At 41.6% G+C, this 16,718-nt stretch overlaps 1 protein-coding gene across 1 annotated transcript in view; it reads left to right on the plus strand.

Moving 5' to 3' along the window:
* Positions 1-16,718, plus strand: part of FAT3 (FAT atypical cadherin 3) — a 615,042-nt gene that overhangs the window by 579,327 nt on the left and 18,997 nt on the right. Inside the window, 2 exon segments of the mRNA XM_046684612.1 lie at positions 1,763-1,920; positions 8,370-8,838. Of these exon segments, the coding sequence (XP_046540568.1) occupies positions 1,763-1,920; positions 8,370-8,838 (627 nt within the window).

Raw genomic sequence — 16,718 nt, forward strand, 5'->3', positions numbered from 1 at the left:
TTTCTGTCCACATGCAACATTTTCCTTTAGAATGGACCATAGCTAACATCCGCCGTCAAATACTTGGAATTTGTCACAGCTACAGCCTGTGCTAGGAAAAATGTAATGACTGTGGACTCCATATATAATGGGGAGACCACAACATGTGTTTTCAGTCATGTTGCATGGATGTTAAGGGTGTGAAGTTATGGAAAAGTGAAGGTTGTTAGCTAGGCAAAGGAGTCACAGGATCTACAGGATGGCCTCTGCTGTTTAGAGGGCTGGACAGATCCACAGCCACAGAACGGAGACCAACAGAAGGTAGAGCTGAGCCAATCCTATTGATCTTCTTTAGGGCAAGCCAGCACAGAGCACCAAATAAGCAGACTCTGCCCTGGACATGGGTAACTGGCTGCATGTCCCCAAAAGGAGAGGTGCTCACTTCTGTGTCTTAAAGAAAGAAAAGAAAAAAACTCAGTATTTATGTTTTTCAAATCCAAATCACTATCTGTTTCTGATCTCCACTCAATTTTAGGACTCCATTTGATTCACATATTCTCTTCCACTTCTTTCCTCTAAAAAAAGTATTATTCATTTTTGGTACCAATAGATCCTCTTTTTGTCAAAGAGTATATTTAAAATACAGACACACTGGTACCAATTTTGATCCAAGAAATATTTATTGAGTGATGATTATAAGAATAATTGTAGTGGGAATAAGAATTATTCCTAGTATGTACAAGGTACTTGCTAAGCATTGGGTTCTAGAAATTCAGCCTTTACAAAGAGAAGCACTGTTCTTAAAAATGGAAGCCAAAACTTTTTCATAGTTGTTTTTAAGAACAGAGGTGCCCCTGAAGTGAAGGGTTCACCAGCATATTTGCCTTTGAAATCATCTAAGGCTTAGAGTTAAAAGATACTTACACCGTCCCCACCCCAACACACACGCCGTGCACACAGCAGGTGGGTATGTAGGGTGACAGTAAAGCCTAGTCTCCTAACTTCAGATGTCACTTTCTGCCCATCTCCCTTCTCCTTTCTGTTTGTAAAACTCTTGATTGTCTTTGATTATCAACCATTTGGTGTATTTCCACACTTTGCACCTTTCACCCCAGCGAGACAGCTTTTCAGCCATTACTTTGCTTGTTAAAACATAAAGTTGGAGGCAGTAAAAAGAGGATGAACTCAGAATTGGGTGATGTGGGTAAGATTAAAGGTTCTGGGAAGGGGAGCCTTGAAATTAATTGTCAGAAGGTAGAACTGTGACTGCACATGACATGAGCTTCCTTTATATCAGTTACCTTCTCTCCACCTTAGTGCTAATGACCTAGGTTGACTATTTGGTGTTAGAATAGTTGGAGAATATGGATATTCTTTGAAATGGTTTTGTCTTTCCTTTGTTTCATGGAATTGAAAGTTCTTGAGTGCCTAAGTGACAGGTGGGCAAGAAAGGATATCTTTTAATAGTACTAATTTTAGAAAGTAGGAAATGGGAAGTTAGTGACACTAAGAAAATTCGAGTTATAGAATTTAACAAATTGCTCTTGGCATAAGACAACTAAGAGTTCTGGGCATCTGCCTAGTAAATATTTTTTTTGTTTGAAATTCGAATGTGACCTGAAATGGAGACCAGTTTTGAATCAAAATGGTTTCTCCTCAATGCCTTCCTTAACTTCCCATGGGCTTTAATCGACTTGCTTGGTGGTTTGGGGGTGATTTCATGTGTTCCTGCTCATTTCTGCATGTTAAAAGTGTATATGTCTTCTCGTGATGGTCTTTTCAGGGCACACCTCTCTCAGCTTTGCTGGAAACAGTTACATCAAATACCGGCTTTCTGAAAATAGCAAAGAAGAGGACTTTAAGCTAGCTCTGCGTCTGCGAACCCTGCAAAGCAACGGGATTATAATGTACACCAGAGCAAATCCCTGCATCATTCTGAAGGTAATTAAAATGCATTATCTTTTCCTGCAGTCAGTTCTCATGTTAGTATTTTGGCTCTTGGATTGGGGACTGCTGAAATCATTTTGTCTTTTAAGTTCACAAGACCAGAAGCCGACTTTAGGGCAGAGGGGAGCAGCGGCAGAGCTGGGAAGTGTGCCAACACCCCATTTCCTTTTGTACATTCAGCTTCAAGATTGCCTCTGCACAGATTGGGGCATCTCTCTCTAGAGTGGGTTCAAGGGCTTGCCTCCTTTGAGCGGTAATCACTCAACAGTTCATTAGAATGTATCGCCTAATCAGTGCCACGGCAGGGGTGGTCCTTTAGAAAGATTGGCTGTATCCTCTTCTAGCACATGGTCTATCCCCATTGACCTCTGAAGGTAACTTCTGTTCTTACTCAGGGAGGAAGTTGGAGGTGTGGGCTATAGAAGATTCCATATGTCCTGTCATGACCCAAGTAGCCCAATTCTTTAAATCATTCCCAGCCTCAGAAACCCTCCAAAGGCAGCCAGATTTCCTTTAGAGAAAGTCTGGCATTTGTATTCAGCTCAGAGCTTCCAGTGCCTTCATGAAAACAACAACAGTAATACTGCAAGCTTTACATGCATCATTTGATTTTTGTTATAAAGTTAATATAATAAATTTGTTCTATATGATCAACCCCATTTGCTCAAGGAGAGGATAGAGATTCAGAGAGGTTAAGTTATTTACCCAAGGTTGTACAGCTAATAAGTGGCAGCTATTATAATATTAATTATAATGTTATAATTATATGATTATTAATATAATTATTAATTATTGATATAATTAATTATAATATTAATATTATTAATAAGCTAATAAGGGCTTGAACCTGCACTCCAGTCTTTCTCACTCCATGCTCTTAATCTCCATTCTTTCCATAGCTCTCAGTCTTGCCACTCCAACTCATTTGATCAATAGCATGTTCTAGCATCTATAGATCATTGTGGGAAAGAGAAGGGAGAAGAATGAGGGAGACATGTTAAATATGATGCTATTCTCACCAGGTTGCTATACCAGCCCATTGTAAGTGCGTTTAGAGACATATGGAGTCTGTCCAGTAGGAAATGTGCATCCAAATGGAAATGGCTGGCAGTTTTGTTCCTTCCTAGTGTTCTATCACTAGGCTCAACTGGGATCATGGTGGGCCTTTCTAGCTTCTGTCCTTAGATTATTTAATAGGTCACATCCAAGTTGATTAGGTGGCCCAGGCTTTAATCCTGGAGGAAGAAAAGTATGTAGGACATTAAATGTCAGTGGCTTCTCCTATCACACAGACTTTTACTTCCCCACTTCTGGTATCGCCAGGTATTTCTTGATGGCCAGAGTGAGGAAGTATGAAGTTGGAGTTTAAAAGTTGGCTACTTATGGGGAATCTCACACTATCCTTACTCATTCAACTCAGAGATAATTTCAGCTGTGGAAATGAAAGCAATGTTTTGAAAAGAAAACAAGAGAAGTACTGTGAATATGTAATTTTAGAAAGTAATGAATTAAAACCAGATATTCATAGTGAAAGAAGAATAATTCAAAACCTAAGTCCTGTCTTTATTCCCTCCTACCCCCTAAAGCAACCTGCCTTAGGTCAGTAGACCACTTTCTAAATAGCCCTAAGAGGTGGGGGTTTGTATAATTGCTTGGGAAAGTGCTCTGCCCATTTAGAGGTACCAGCTCCTGGGGACTCTGCTTGGATGTTGCTAACCTTCCTCTTTCCTCCTTCAAGCTTTAACAGGGCTGGTGGTTGCAGAACATCCTTATGAGTCAAATACTTTCTACTAGCAAATCTCTTACATAGTGTTAAGTTTAGAGAGAACAAAAATATAGGACCTGAATGGCTTGATCCTAAAATGGAGCTTGTCATTTGACACTTCACTGGCAAGTGTCTAAAATGTGCAGATCCCTGGAGATGAGAAAGAAGAATAGTCAAACCTTTCAGGCAGCTCTAGCTCCTAAGGTGTATTGTATTTCATGAAACAAGCATGTTTCTGAAAGTTGTGTAAATTGAATCTCTGTAAATGGAATTCTAATAAACTAGGGATGGTTGCTATTTGAAGGAACCTTTCCATTAATTCCTTTGTGATGTGAATAATCACCCCCAATCTGTCTGTTCTCTAAGTTTGCTTTTCCTATGTTGGGTTTGCCCATAGCAGGACACAGCTGTAGTGAACTATTGCACATATGTATTCTCCTCTACAGTCGCCAGGAATGTCCACTTAGGGGATTTGAATCTGTTTGCTTAACATTTTCAGCCTCATGCAAGATTTAATTTCATTGGCTTTAGGTACAGTGTGTGCCTTGTACTTTAGTTCAATGACAACTACACTGAAATGCTTTGTTTAAATTGCACCTCTTGGTTGTTTATATTTTCCCAGTTAGAGCACATTCTCTAAAAAGTACTTAAGACAATCAATGGGGTGAGGGGCGCACCTTGAAGACAGTTAAGAATTGCACGGAGACCTCAAGAAGTAAAAATTCTCATAGACAAATAGCACTGCTGTCTCTCAGTAGCAATAAAGATGCTCGTTCTTCTGTTTACCATTGATACCCTGTTTACTTCCAGAGGAGATTCTGGACTTACCATAAACACCCAAATGCAATAAAATATAAGCACCATTAAGATGAAAACAAAAGGTTAAGAGCCAACAATGAAGTGGATAAGGGCAGAATATCATGGTTGAAAAATCTAGACCAAGGGTTGCTACTTCAGTTGAACACAAACCATAACTCTGAGTTTCCTGGCAGCCAAAGCAAGAATGAAAATGATGGTATAGGTTCTATGGCTCTCCTCAAACCTATAAAAAAAATGTCAGATCACCAGGAGACATTTGCCAGACACAAGTAACTTTTTCCCTACGCCCGTCTTTCATGTCCAATATTAAAGCAAAAGCACAAGAAGTCCTTGGTTGTTAATCTAGAAACATCACAAATTTCTTCTTTTGGGGAAGTTCTAGATGACACATTGCTTCATTTTGATGATTCTCAGACATGGCTAGCTTAAGACCCCAGGGCTAAAGGGAAGGTGGTCAGGAAAAACTCATTTGGTTTTTGAAACAGCCCACTTGGAAGGACCAGATCTTTCTAACATAGATCAGAAGAGTAACAAAGAAGCTCCCCTACGATTCCAGAGTTTCAAGGCTCTGTAAAGAGTATCACTGAGAACTGCGTTAACATGTTATGATAATAATAAAATACCTAAAAATTAACAAAGTATTTTCACATACATATATTTTTTATTCTCACTGTCCTGTGCACAGATATGAGTGCCTCCTTTTTTGCCTGTGAGGAAACTGAGGCTCAGAGAGATCCAGTGACTAGCCCAAAGTGGATCTGGGCCTCTGACAGAGGCAAGCAGGTTGGGTGTACTAGAGGTATTTATCAAAAAAAAAGAGATTCACAAGGCTGGGATGATCATTCATTCATTCATTTATTCATTCAAAGTGTATTTTTTGAGCACTTCCTATGTGCCAGATAGCAATGAATGGCAACCATGAAAATAGGCTTTGCCTACTTGCCGTTGCCCCCCCGCCCCCCCAGCACATCATTTCAGTGTCCTTCCTATGGGCTTTCCTCTACAGTTTCTATTAAATAGAAATCTCAATCTCTATTAAAATAGCTTGCCCTCTGATTTGAGAAACCTTTGTCTTCTTAAAAGAGAGACCCTTTAAAACTTGGTAAACACTACTCTGAAGACAGAGAAAAACTCAGTAAGATCAGAGCATAATTTTCCAGTATGAGAGGACTCAGATATGAAAGGGTTCTTTTCTCTCCCTAGCGTAATATACTTGTGAAATAGCAAAAGATTCACTTTTTGCAAGGTAACTTTTGGCATCATTATCATCTAAACAAGGCCTATAATTCCAAACTTGTTGAATTTTGAAGATGCAAATGATTTTTGTCTTCAAAAGGCTGAGAATCACGTAGGTCTGGTTTTCCATTCATTCAGCAGTGTTGTTGCTGTTATTCTTTTTTACTTCGGAAAGAAAAAAGGAACTTCAACAGGCTCAGTGTTAGTGTGGGATGACTCTATGTTCCTTAGTTTCAGAACTTTAATGTATGTGAATACATTACAGCTACATCAATTCTCCTGGGTGAGTTTGTAACTTGGTTATTATCCCAAGAGGTAGGAGGTGGGGTTGGAGAGGGGAATGGGCCAAGTAATATATTAATTGAATACATCCTTTTACAAAAACTTAGATGAATTGCACCCTTACCACCAGATTTTCCTTGATAGACTAGGGACACCACTTTGTAGCCATGGAACATAACAGCAGATGGACTGTGCCAGAAGAAGGCAGTCCCCAAAGTCACATTTGATCATTTTATTACTTACACTGAAATAAAAATATGGATATTATCCAAGAGTTGTCACGGGAGCAAGTATTCTGGTATGATTTACAATATCCACTCAGTCCATTTTGTTCAACCAAAAAAACGACAAAGGCAACACCATAGATTATACATGAAAGCTCTCTGAAAAGAAAATAAATATTTGTCTCCAGTCTTCTTACATTCATACATTTGCATTACAGAGCAGAGTAGGAAGGCTCTAACTCTGTACGGTGTGGCTAACCATTCTGCAGTAGACGCAGTCTCCTTATAAAATAAGCCACAGCAGTTGTCTCTGCTCTCCAGATGAGGGGTCCCAAACCCAGAGAAGCCAACCGATTCTCTCCAGGTGACCTGGGGTGGTAGATGACAAAGCCTGAATTGGATTCCTCACTCCTAAATTCCCAAGGCTCTGCCTGGTTCACAGAGCCCCCAGCCTTCCACACATTTATGTGGCATAAACTTTGTATGCAGGAAGAGAGGCTGCCAGAGAATCCATGGAACCACAGAGGCAGAAATGAGAGTCCCAAGGATTAGTTGTCTGTGGAACATACTGAAGCATAGACAGAGAAATACTCCATTTGTGAGATGAGTGACGCTGTGATAATCCCAAACAGGTCTATCATCAGTCAGAGACATTTTGGAAAGACTGGGTCAGCCTATTTCTATGAATTCTTTTGATATTTATATCTCCTTAGCAATTAGTGACCTGGGAGGGCTGTCTTCCCTTCCCTTCCACTTCCCTCCCTCAAGTTGGTGTTCTCTATCCGGGTTTTGGCATAGACCACTAATGTCAGCAGATCCTAAAGGAAAGCCAGCTTCCCTTGCAGGACTCAGATGCTGGCCTCCAGAAGATCCTTTTGCTGGGTCATAGACAAAGGCCACAACAGTAGCTTTTGTTTCACAGTTTCTGGCTATGAATCCTTTCATGGCCCAGTATTAATTTGTCGGCCCTCATTCCCTGGATCCTCAAGCCACCTTGCATTTCCGAGAAATGTAGATGAGGGTGGACAACAGAGATTCAAAGGCCACCCTGTCTCCTCAGCAACAATTGAACCTGGGTCTCCATAGGGGACTAGTCTCCACCCAGTAGCTCTCAGCCAGCCACTATGCTTCAGGAACACACACTTTCTTCCTGAGTTTAATGTCCCCCTGGGGTTAGCCTCCTGGGGAGAACTTGGATGCCCTCACTGCACCAGTGCAATCAAAGAAGCAGGCAGGTCTCCATTGTAGTTGACCTCCATTGCAGGGGCTGGGAGTATCCAGAAGTTTGAACAATTAACCAGAAGATCCTTCTGGAAGCCCAGATGTCATTAAATATACATACATTCTAAGCAAATGGCCAAGCCCTGGGCACTTTGTGAGATAATCTTAACCTAAATGATGAGAGGCAGTCCTAAAGAACTATTTTAAGAATATGCTAGTGTTTCTATGGGTTTCAAAATCTTAAATATATATGAAGCTGAGAACTCAGAAATTTTTTATTTCTACCTGGCCTCTTTCTCTCCGCTACCACACACTCACACATATTCACTTGGGGAGCATATATGTATTTGTGTGCTTACTTGACTTATGGCCATCTCTCTCACTAAAACATAAGCCCCATGAGGGTGGACATAATAATTCTTTTTGCTCAAGTGTCTCCCTAGCAGCTAGCCCACTGCTTGGCACATAGTAGATGTTCAATAAATTTTGTAAATAAATAGTAATGAGTTCACAGAAATCATTCTTATGGTGGTAATAAGTAAGAAGGGTACAGAGACCCCTAAACAGACCCGTAAAGGAGATACTGCTGTGAATTTTTAAAGGGTGAAGACCCAAAGAATAGGAACATTCTTAAATATAATTGTGGATTTCTGAAGCTGTGCTCATCTTACTAATTATAAGAAGATTTGTGAAACATCAGCCATGCATTTGCATGGCATATAATGGGGAGGAGGAGAGGTTGTTAAACATCAAACCACAGCAGATTTATGACTGGATCAAAATCAATGTCCATCCTAGAGCCTTCTTTTGAAGCCCTCGGGCTGGTTGGGAAGAGGTGTACAGGAATCTATTGCCAGACTCATTAAAAAACGCTCTGGTGTTGGTTCCCCGCACAGATTGTGGACGGTAAGCTGTGGTTCCAGTTGGACTGCGGCAGTGGCCCCGGCATCTTGGGCATCTCGGGCCGCGCTGTCAACGACGGGAGCTGGCACTCGGTCTTCCTGGAGCTCAACCGCAATTTCACCAGCCTGTCCTTGGACGACAGCTACGTGGAGCGGCGCAGGGCGCCCCTCTACTTCCAGACGCTGAGCACCGAGAGCACCATCTACTTCGGGGCCCTGGTGCAGGCGGATAACATCCGCAGCTTGACCGACACGCGTGTTACGCAGGTGTTGAGCGGCTTCCAGGGCTGCCTGGACTCGGTGGTGCTGAACAACAACGAGCTCCCGCTGCAGAACAAGCGCAGCAGCTTCGCGGAGGTGGTGGGCCTGACCGAGCTGAAGCTGGGCTGCGTGCTCTACCCCGACGCCTGCCAGCGCAGCCCGTGTCAGCACGGGGGCAGCTGCGCCGGCCTGCCCTCCGGGGGTGAGTGCGCCTGCGTCCCGGGGCAGGGGGCAGACGGGAGGGGGGCTAGACCAGCACGGGGCCTCTTTCTCACAAGTGTAACCAACCCAAGTGCTCTCCCACGGGGGAGTACTCACCCAAGATGCTGGCTGACCTTCTTAATCCCCTTCACGAAAATCGCATATCGTGACAATGACAGGAGTCTCCAGTTTAGTCAATCCGCTTGCGGCATCCCACGGGCGCCGTGCGGTGACCACAGGAGCTCAGAGAGGCTATCACGGCTGCCCCTTCCCCTGCACACCCCACACCCTTCCAAGCCTCAGCCTCATGGAGGAATAGGACCCCCTTTTAAGTGTTTGCTCTCTTGAGCCACCTGCATGTCACTGCAGAAGGATCGGTAGCACTCTGAACTATGATGTGCACACACAGTCCTTTCACATGGAGACGTGTAACTCTACTGGAAGCTAAAGGGGGGGTGTGGGTGAACCCACCACCCCAAGAGTAGAAATATAGCAGAGATGCTTTGGAGTATGCTTTTGTAATGTGTGTATTAAAAATAAGTTTAGTGACCCTCTCTAAAGGACTTGAAAGTCAAGAATAAGGAGAGGGCAGTTCACATGAAATCTCAGGACAGGTGAAGTCAATGAGGGCATGATGCTTTACCCTCCCAAATTTTTTACCCCGAAGATACTCATGAAGAAGAAAGAACAGGGTACAAACCAAAAGGATTTATAGAGGGTTTCTATTGTTTGAGAGAAAAGCCAAGATTATTTAAGTCCTGGGAGTGTGAAGATGAAAGAGTTCCTGACTTTGCCCAGATGCAGCGTCTGTGTTAACGTAAACTGGGTCAGGCACTCTCCTGGTTGAAGGCTTTGCCCCCTCCCAACAGCCCCACCGCTGATTCTACTTCAGGCCCTTTGCAGTCTCTCAGTGGTAGTGTGATTAGCAAATTTAAACCTTCCTCACAAATCACTTCGAAATTCTGCTGTGTGTGTTACCATCTAACGGTCATGAAACCCAACTCCAAATTTAGAGTCCATTTTATTATTAGAATGTTATAAACTGTCCATGAAATGATGCACTGCCGAAATACAGACACCAAAGTTATTTAGACTTGCATATGTTACTGCCACAATGAGGGCCAAGTGCCCTGGGGGGAAATTTCTGCCTTCTCGATTTAAGAAATCTATTTGCTGTTTTTACTGTCTCAGCAGTATATGTAAATAAAGGGTTGTTATGGTGCCATAATTCCCGAATGATGGGCAGTAACTATACTTCAGTGGTTCTATAAACCAGCCCATTATGACAAGTCATGGCTAGTTTTTCACCAGGCAAAACAATTCTGCTAGTATGAGCCACCTACGATATATAAAAGGAGCATATAATTAAATTGGGTTGAAATAGAACACCACTCCATGTCAAATGCTGGGTACACAGCCACAAATTGTAACGTACTTTTAAAGATGGCAGGACGTTGTTTTTGCTGGCAAAGCCATGGCCTTCCACAATGGGTTATCTTTAAAATAATAATAATAATCACTGTATTAAGGAAAAAGACTGGAATCTTGCTCTTCAGTGTGCATTTTAATTTTTTTAAAAAGTTGCCATGAAATACTTGAGCTTCATATCTACTACAAGAATATTAATTAAATGACTATGATCCAAATCAGAAACAGCAATTTTCCTCTATTTTTTAATCTCATTTGGTTTAACCAGATTTCAGCACTGGGACCCACTTGCCATATACTTTTTACATGGCCTAAGGAACTTGCTTTCCCCTCCCTAGGGGCCCAACCTTGCCTACAGAGCATGCTGTCTTGTACTCCTCCTTGTCCCCTTGCTCCCTACGTCCCTCTATGACTGGCCTGGGAATTGGCATTCCACAACAGCTACTCTTTCTTCTAAAGTGATAGACCCTCTTATCAGTTCGTCTCTGCTTTGTACCTGGGGGTTTATGTTTTCCTAAAATGAAGAAAGTGTCTTTCCTCACCTCCATCTACACAACTCCCCTCTCTCAAGCCTACTCCCTCTCTTAGTTGAGGGGGCCTGTTGATCCTTAGCAGCCCCCAGGGCATGGTCCAGATGGGGAAATCTGGGACTCTCATGCATAGCAGTGCTGAGCCCAGGGTTAGCAAATTCCTTACCACTCAGCAGGAAATCCAAGAAGAGGGCTTCTCTTGCTTCCCTGGGGAGTAGAAGGCAGAAGATTCCTCCTCGATGGGTGAGGAGGTACCTACCTGCTTCCTGGCTATCAGAATAAAGGCTTGGCTTCTAAGAAAAGAGGAGAGAGACTCTATTTTCTTGCCCCATTATCTGTTCATATCAGAAGAATTTTTGTTAGGTCCCTGTATCGTATCTGCAAATTCGCAAAATGGTGCCAAATAGCAGGGAGAAAAAAGCAAGAAAAGAAAGAACCGACAATTTGGTCTTTAATTTGTATCTATGAAACTATATAGCTAATGATAAGGTTGTTTAAAATAAAGGAAAAATAATCTTAGTTGTGAGTGATGGTTTTTAAAGAACAGTAAGACTGAGTCATTAACGAAAGAATATTAATGCCTTGAAGAATTCCCCCTGGCTATCAGGGATGTCTAATGACAGGGAGAAAGTCTTGCTTCCCCAGATCAAAGGCTAGGATGCCTGCAGTATTCAAAAAGGAAATTTGGGCTAGAGAAAGTAGAATGAGGTGCTTACACTGTGACTCCATGCACGTGAGAATGTTCATAACAAAAGTGAATTGTTTGAACGTCTTACTGTTATTGGAACCCTGTGCTATATGATGCTCTAAAATTCCAGGACACATATCTTAGCATAATCATCCCCTTGACCATTGAAGAATGCAGCACCGTTGGTCATTGGCTTTCCTGGTGACAGACTCCACTCTCAAACTGTGGCTATCCTAGCGCGTAGTTCCAGAGCATAAAGAGTTTTTAAAGCAGGTAGCCCACAGCAGGAAGCACTTTCTTTCAGAGAAGCAGCAGTCTGCTCCAACCACCTCCAAACCACTCAAACTCTTGGCATGAAGGGCAAGGAAGCCACGTCTGCTAGCATGGAATGACACAGTCAGCAGGTTTGACCAGTGTTATAAGTCTGGCTGTCCCAGGAGCAAGCCATGGGAACCCCAGGGAGTCAGGGCCCAGAACGCTGACTTGTAATAAGAGTGTAAACATGATTCTGTGAATCAACCACAGAGGGAAGGCTCTCTCTTGGTAAAGCCTTAAAATTATATATATTTCATAAACATGAACTGGAAATAGCAACCACTGTGGAGAAGAAATGGCCTGGTCCCATTCTGACCCCTGCATTTCCAGACCCAGTGGGTAGGGAGCTGCCCAGTGAGTACCCACAATCTGAATAAGGAGTCCTCAGTCCCATGCCTTATCCTGCTCCACTCAAGACCATTACTGGAAAACCTAGCTAAGGCTAAGCTATAATTTGGCGAAGCAATGCAGCAAGCCAGGCAGTCCCCAGGCCAGAAATATCATGCAGACAGCTTTGCATGAGACAGGAAGCCTAACTCCTAAAGTGAAAAGTTAGTAAATATTTAAATTAAGAGCTACTGTTTGTTGGACTTTCACTGCGTGCTTGGTGATGTGTTTACTTTGCCTGTACTTACGTAGCATGATACTTAATTCTCACAACAATACTCTAGGATCAGTACTATTCTTCTCTCCTCCCACCCTGCATTTTACAAATAAAAGAAACAGGCCAGAGAGGTTAAGTAACTAGCCCAGCATCACATAGCTAATAAAGTGGAGAAGCCTGGATTTGATCCATGTTTGTGGAACTCCCCAGCCTATGCTCTTAACCCTTGTTACTCAAAGTATGGTCCAGGGACCAGCAGCATCAGCATCCCTGGAAATGCAGCATCTCAGATCGCACCCCAAACTCACTGAATCAGAGTCTGTATCTTGACAAGATCCCTAGATGATCTACTGATTTCTCTCTGTCTCTGAACTTCCCTAAAACCTGAGGAAACTTCTAGTTCTTTTTTGTTTTCTCACATTGTATATACTGGTTCTCAAACTCCAAGAAGCATCACATCACCTGGGGACGTTATTAAAATGAGACCTTGTTAGAGAAAAGTCTTTTGATTGAGGGAAAAGGAAAATTTATTTACTTGCTTCTATCCTTTCTGTCCATATCAGAGGAAACTTCGGCTAGGTCACTGAATTTGTAAATTCCTGAACTTATTACCAAGAAAATTTCCCACTGAAAAGTTCAGGGGGTAAAAAAAAAAGACCCAAATCAGAATCTCAGAACATACAAGAGTGGAATGCAGGCATCTCTGTTTTTAACAAGTCCCCAAGGTGATTCTATGCACATCTGAGTTTGAGAACCACTGACATTTGGAAATCCCAATAAACTGTACTTACAGGAACGTGAGTCAGTGAGTTCCAGTGAGGTAAACAGACATAGGACATCCAGGAACTGAATGTCAATTGCACAGCCTGCATTTTTTATAATTGTTTTAGTATAAAGATTGAAATTTTTTTGCCAAATGGTCAGGAGTTTGGGGTCACCCTGAGCTCCCCTTCAAAGATAAAAGTAATAATGTCTACCTACTCCCTCTAAGCAAGTTGCATGAAACAACCAGTTCTTTGACGTGGCAAATAGTTGAGCATAGAAGTGTTTTTAGCGAGAAAGCCACCCATGCTACTTTGGGTGACATTTTGCTGAGTATTTTGTGTCCCTAACTTGTAAGAGTCTAGATAAATTCAGTCTGTCAAACTTTAATTAAGTGCCTGATTTGTCTCAAGCTCTATGTTAATTTCTGGGGTCCCATTGCTGTGTCTGTGACCAATGGATTCTCCCTGTGTGGCCTCTCTCCCCTCACAGCTGGCTTAAAGGAATTGAACAGGGTTCCCAGCATGTGCTTAGCCCACTGACCCACTGAGCATGAGAGGACAGAGAAGGGAGTAGCCAGGCTCCCAGTGAATATACTATGGAAGCAATTTGACTGAGCTTTGCAGCTTATGGGGAAAAAGGAAATTTTTTTTCCTAGATGACTTTCCTCTAAATACTGCATTAAACTTTTTCTTTTTTTGGTACCTTGTTAAAACCTCATGGTAACAGCATTAATAATATAATATAGATATTAATAGAAAAACTCAAAAGCCTAAAGCAGTCAGGTTATGTGCAGACACAAAAGAACATGCTAGAAGGTGAGAATTTACTGCATACCTAATGTTGTTAACACATTAAATGTTTCCAGATCCTTGAAGAAAATATTAGAGACTTGGCCCAATATGCAATAAAAGAAATGTGAGCCAGCTTTCCTATGGAAAGTTACAGGTGTCACCTTCAAAGGTTTGTATTTTACAAGATCTGAAGGTATTGCATGTCCCTTGCTTTGGTGCAAGAGAAAAGTCAGAGTGACTACAAGTTGAGATGGTGGTGGGTGTGATCTGCAGCTGAGCTCACCCCTCTTAGGACTAGCATCTCACGTGATAATGAGTCCACCGGTTTTCTTGTACTAATTGAGATTCGCACAGACAAGAGGTTTCAGTATTTCCCAACCTTCAGCCTAAAAGTCGGAGTGAAAAATGTCCCATGCTGTTCAGTTGTTTGGTTTGTGAGCAACACAGAAATGAAGCTGATTTCAGAATCCATAGTCATTACAGGAATTACAACAATAAAGCACCTAGTGTTTGTGTGCTGCTTTGTGGTTAACGAATTCAGAAACCTTATCATCCTCTGTGAAGTGGAGTTAGTGAGGCTTAATTATCAGATAAAAATAGGGAGGTTCCTAGAGGTCAGGCGGCTCTGCCTTGATCACATCCAGCTGGTGGGTAACAGCCAGGACTTACACTTGTGTCCAGGGCCTCACCACATCGCAGCTGGCCTCCCAAAATCGTGTAAGTTCTGGGTGTTTCTAAATGAAATTCATAATTCAGCAAGCACAGTGGTTGATGCTGACTTCAGATCCCAAGTGCTAGTTGCACATTCGTCATTACTTCCACCTTTGTGCTGCAGGCCGACGCTCCCTTATCAGGGCAGCCAAACCTGATGAGAATGATGTTCACCTACACCCAGCGAGCAAGGCCAGGGTGAGGCCATTACCTGGATGAATCAGGTTGGAAAACCCCTAAGTCGTCAAAGGAGTAAGATAGGAATTATCTTCATTATTTGCCCATACAGCCCAAATTCACTCTATAATTGCTCAAACCATTTGTATTTCTGCATTTACTAGATTTTTGCAATGTTCTTCTTTGAGCAAGGAGAGGGGGCATTTTAAGTTCATCTGGATGCAGATTTCAAAACCATCTGCATCCACATTCACTAGAAGGATTGTAAACAAGAGCACAGCTTTGAGGCAAGGCTTAAAAATACACTTCTCATTTTGCCAGGATTTGAGGGGAGAGAAGCTGTGACATTGTTTCTGTTTTGTTTTGTTTTGTTTTTTAATGTGTATCTCAATGCTAGGAGGATGATTGTCTTTTTTAAATCTGGGAACTGGTATAAAGTGGCATCTGCCATTTATTGACTGTGTAAGTTTGGGCAAACCATCTTATTTAAGCCTCAGTTCTCTCCTTTATAAAATAGCTATAATAACAGTACTTACATCATAGGGTTGTTGTCAAGAATTAAATGCGATAATGCATAGAAAGTTCTTAGCGTTTTTCCTAGCACATAATAAGCTGTTATTGTTGCGAATGATTTCCTTATTTGACATTCTCCTTCAACCCAGAAAAAAAAATCTACTGTTTTTAATAAGACTTTAAGATTACCCACTGAATTTTATTTTTTTTTACATTTACAAAAGTTAAATTATTATTTGTGATCAAATAATACCTGGATATCTCTTAAAATTCTGTTCCCTTTATTTGTGTTTTATATCAACATATGGTAATGCTCGGGAAGAGCGAAACTTTATTATGTTATTATCTTTATTATTTAATGATTATCTGCCTCCCAGGAGGGATGTCTGATGCTGTCCATCTCAATGTCTCTCATCGCTCCCTGGAGCATTGTAGGGAGTAACTATGAGCCCTCCTTCTTATTCCTAGAAAGTAGTGAGTTCTGACTCACTGACAAGTTCCAGTGCCAATACAGTCTTGTGGAAAGATCTGAGGATCTGAAAGCCTGGATTCCAGTTCAAATTCAGTCATTTACTAGCTAAACATCTTTGAATAAACACTAACCTCTCTAACACCCCATGGAGTTGGGATGGTAATGGGGCCTCTTATTTTTCCTTTATAGGATTATTCTGATCCTTCATAGAATGGCTGAAAGTGATTTTAAACCAGTAATGCATTAGGTCACTCAGTATCATTGGGGCAGACTTATCGATATAATGAAAATTATTATAATAGGGCCCAGACCAGGATAATGAGATCATAAATAATACTTTGTGGGAACAGGTTAATTTTGATCAACAAGCCTCTTTCACAGAGGCAAATGATAGATATCACTCTTCTTTCATTTAAAAAAAAAAATCTGACCACTTGTTTAAAAAAAATCCAATTGCTTTTTCTTCTCATCTTGTTAACATAAAAACTCCTCCAAATTTAAAGTTCTTTACAAAAGCAAGATTTCTCCCAAAGTGTCTCTGCCTCCTTTACCTCATGGTAAAGAGATCATGAGAGCAGATCCTAGACAGTTTGCTTTTTGATAAACAGGAATCCAGAAAGAGAGTATCATAAAGTGTGTTGTTAAAAATACAATTCAGGATAATACTGAACAGTTCCGGATTCTGGAGCCAGACTGCTGGGGTTCAGATCCACACTAGCTTCATGACTGTGAATAAGTAATGACGTTCTCTGGACCCGAATTTCCTCATCTATAAAATGGGCATAATAATAGTAGTAGCTTTGTCATAGCCTTGTTTTGAGAATTAAATGAGTTAACATATATAAAATGCTTAGAATTGTTCATAGCACATAATAAATGTCATATAA

This window comes from Equus quagga, chromosome 14, assembly GCF_021613505.1.
Source record: "Equus quagga isolate Etosha38 chromosome 14, UCLA_HA_Equagga_1.0, whole genome shotgun sequence".
In the NCBI taxonomy this organism is placed as follows: Eukaryota; Metazoa; Chordata; class Mammalia; order Perissodactyla; family Equidae; genus Equus; species Equus quagga.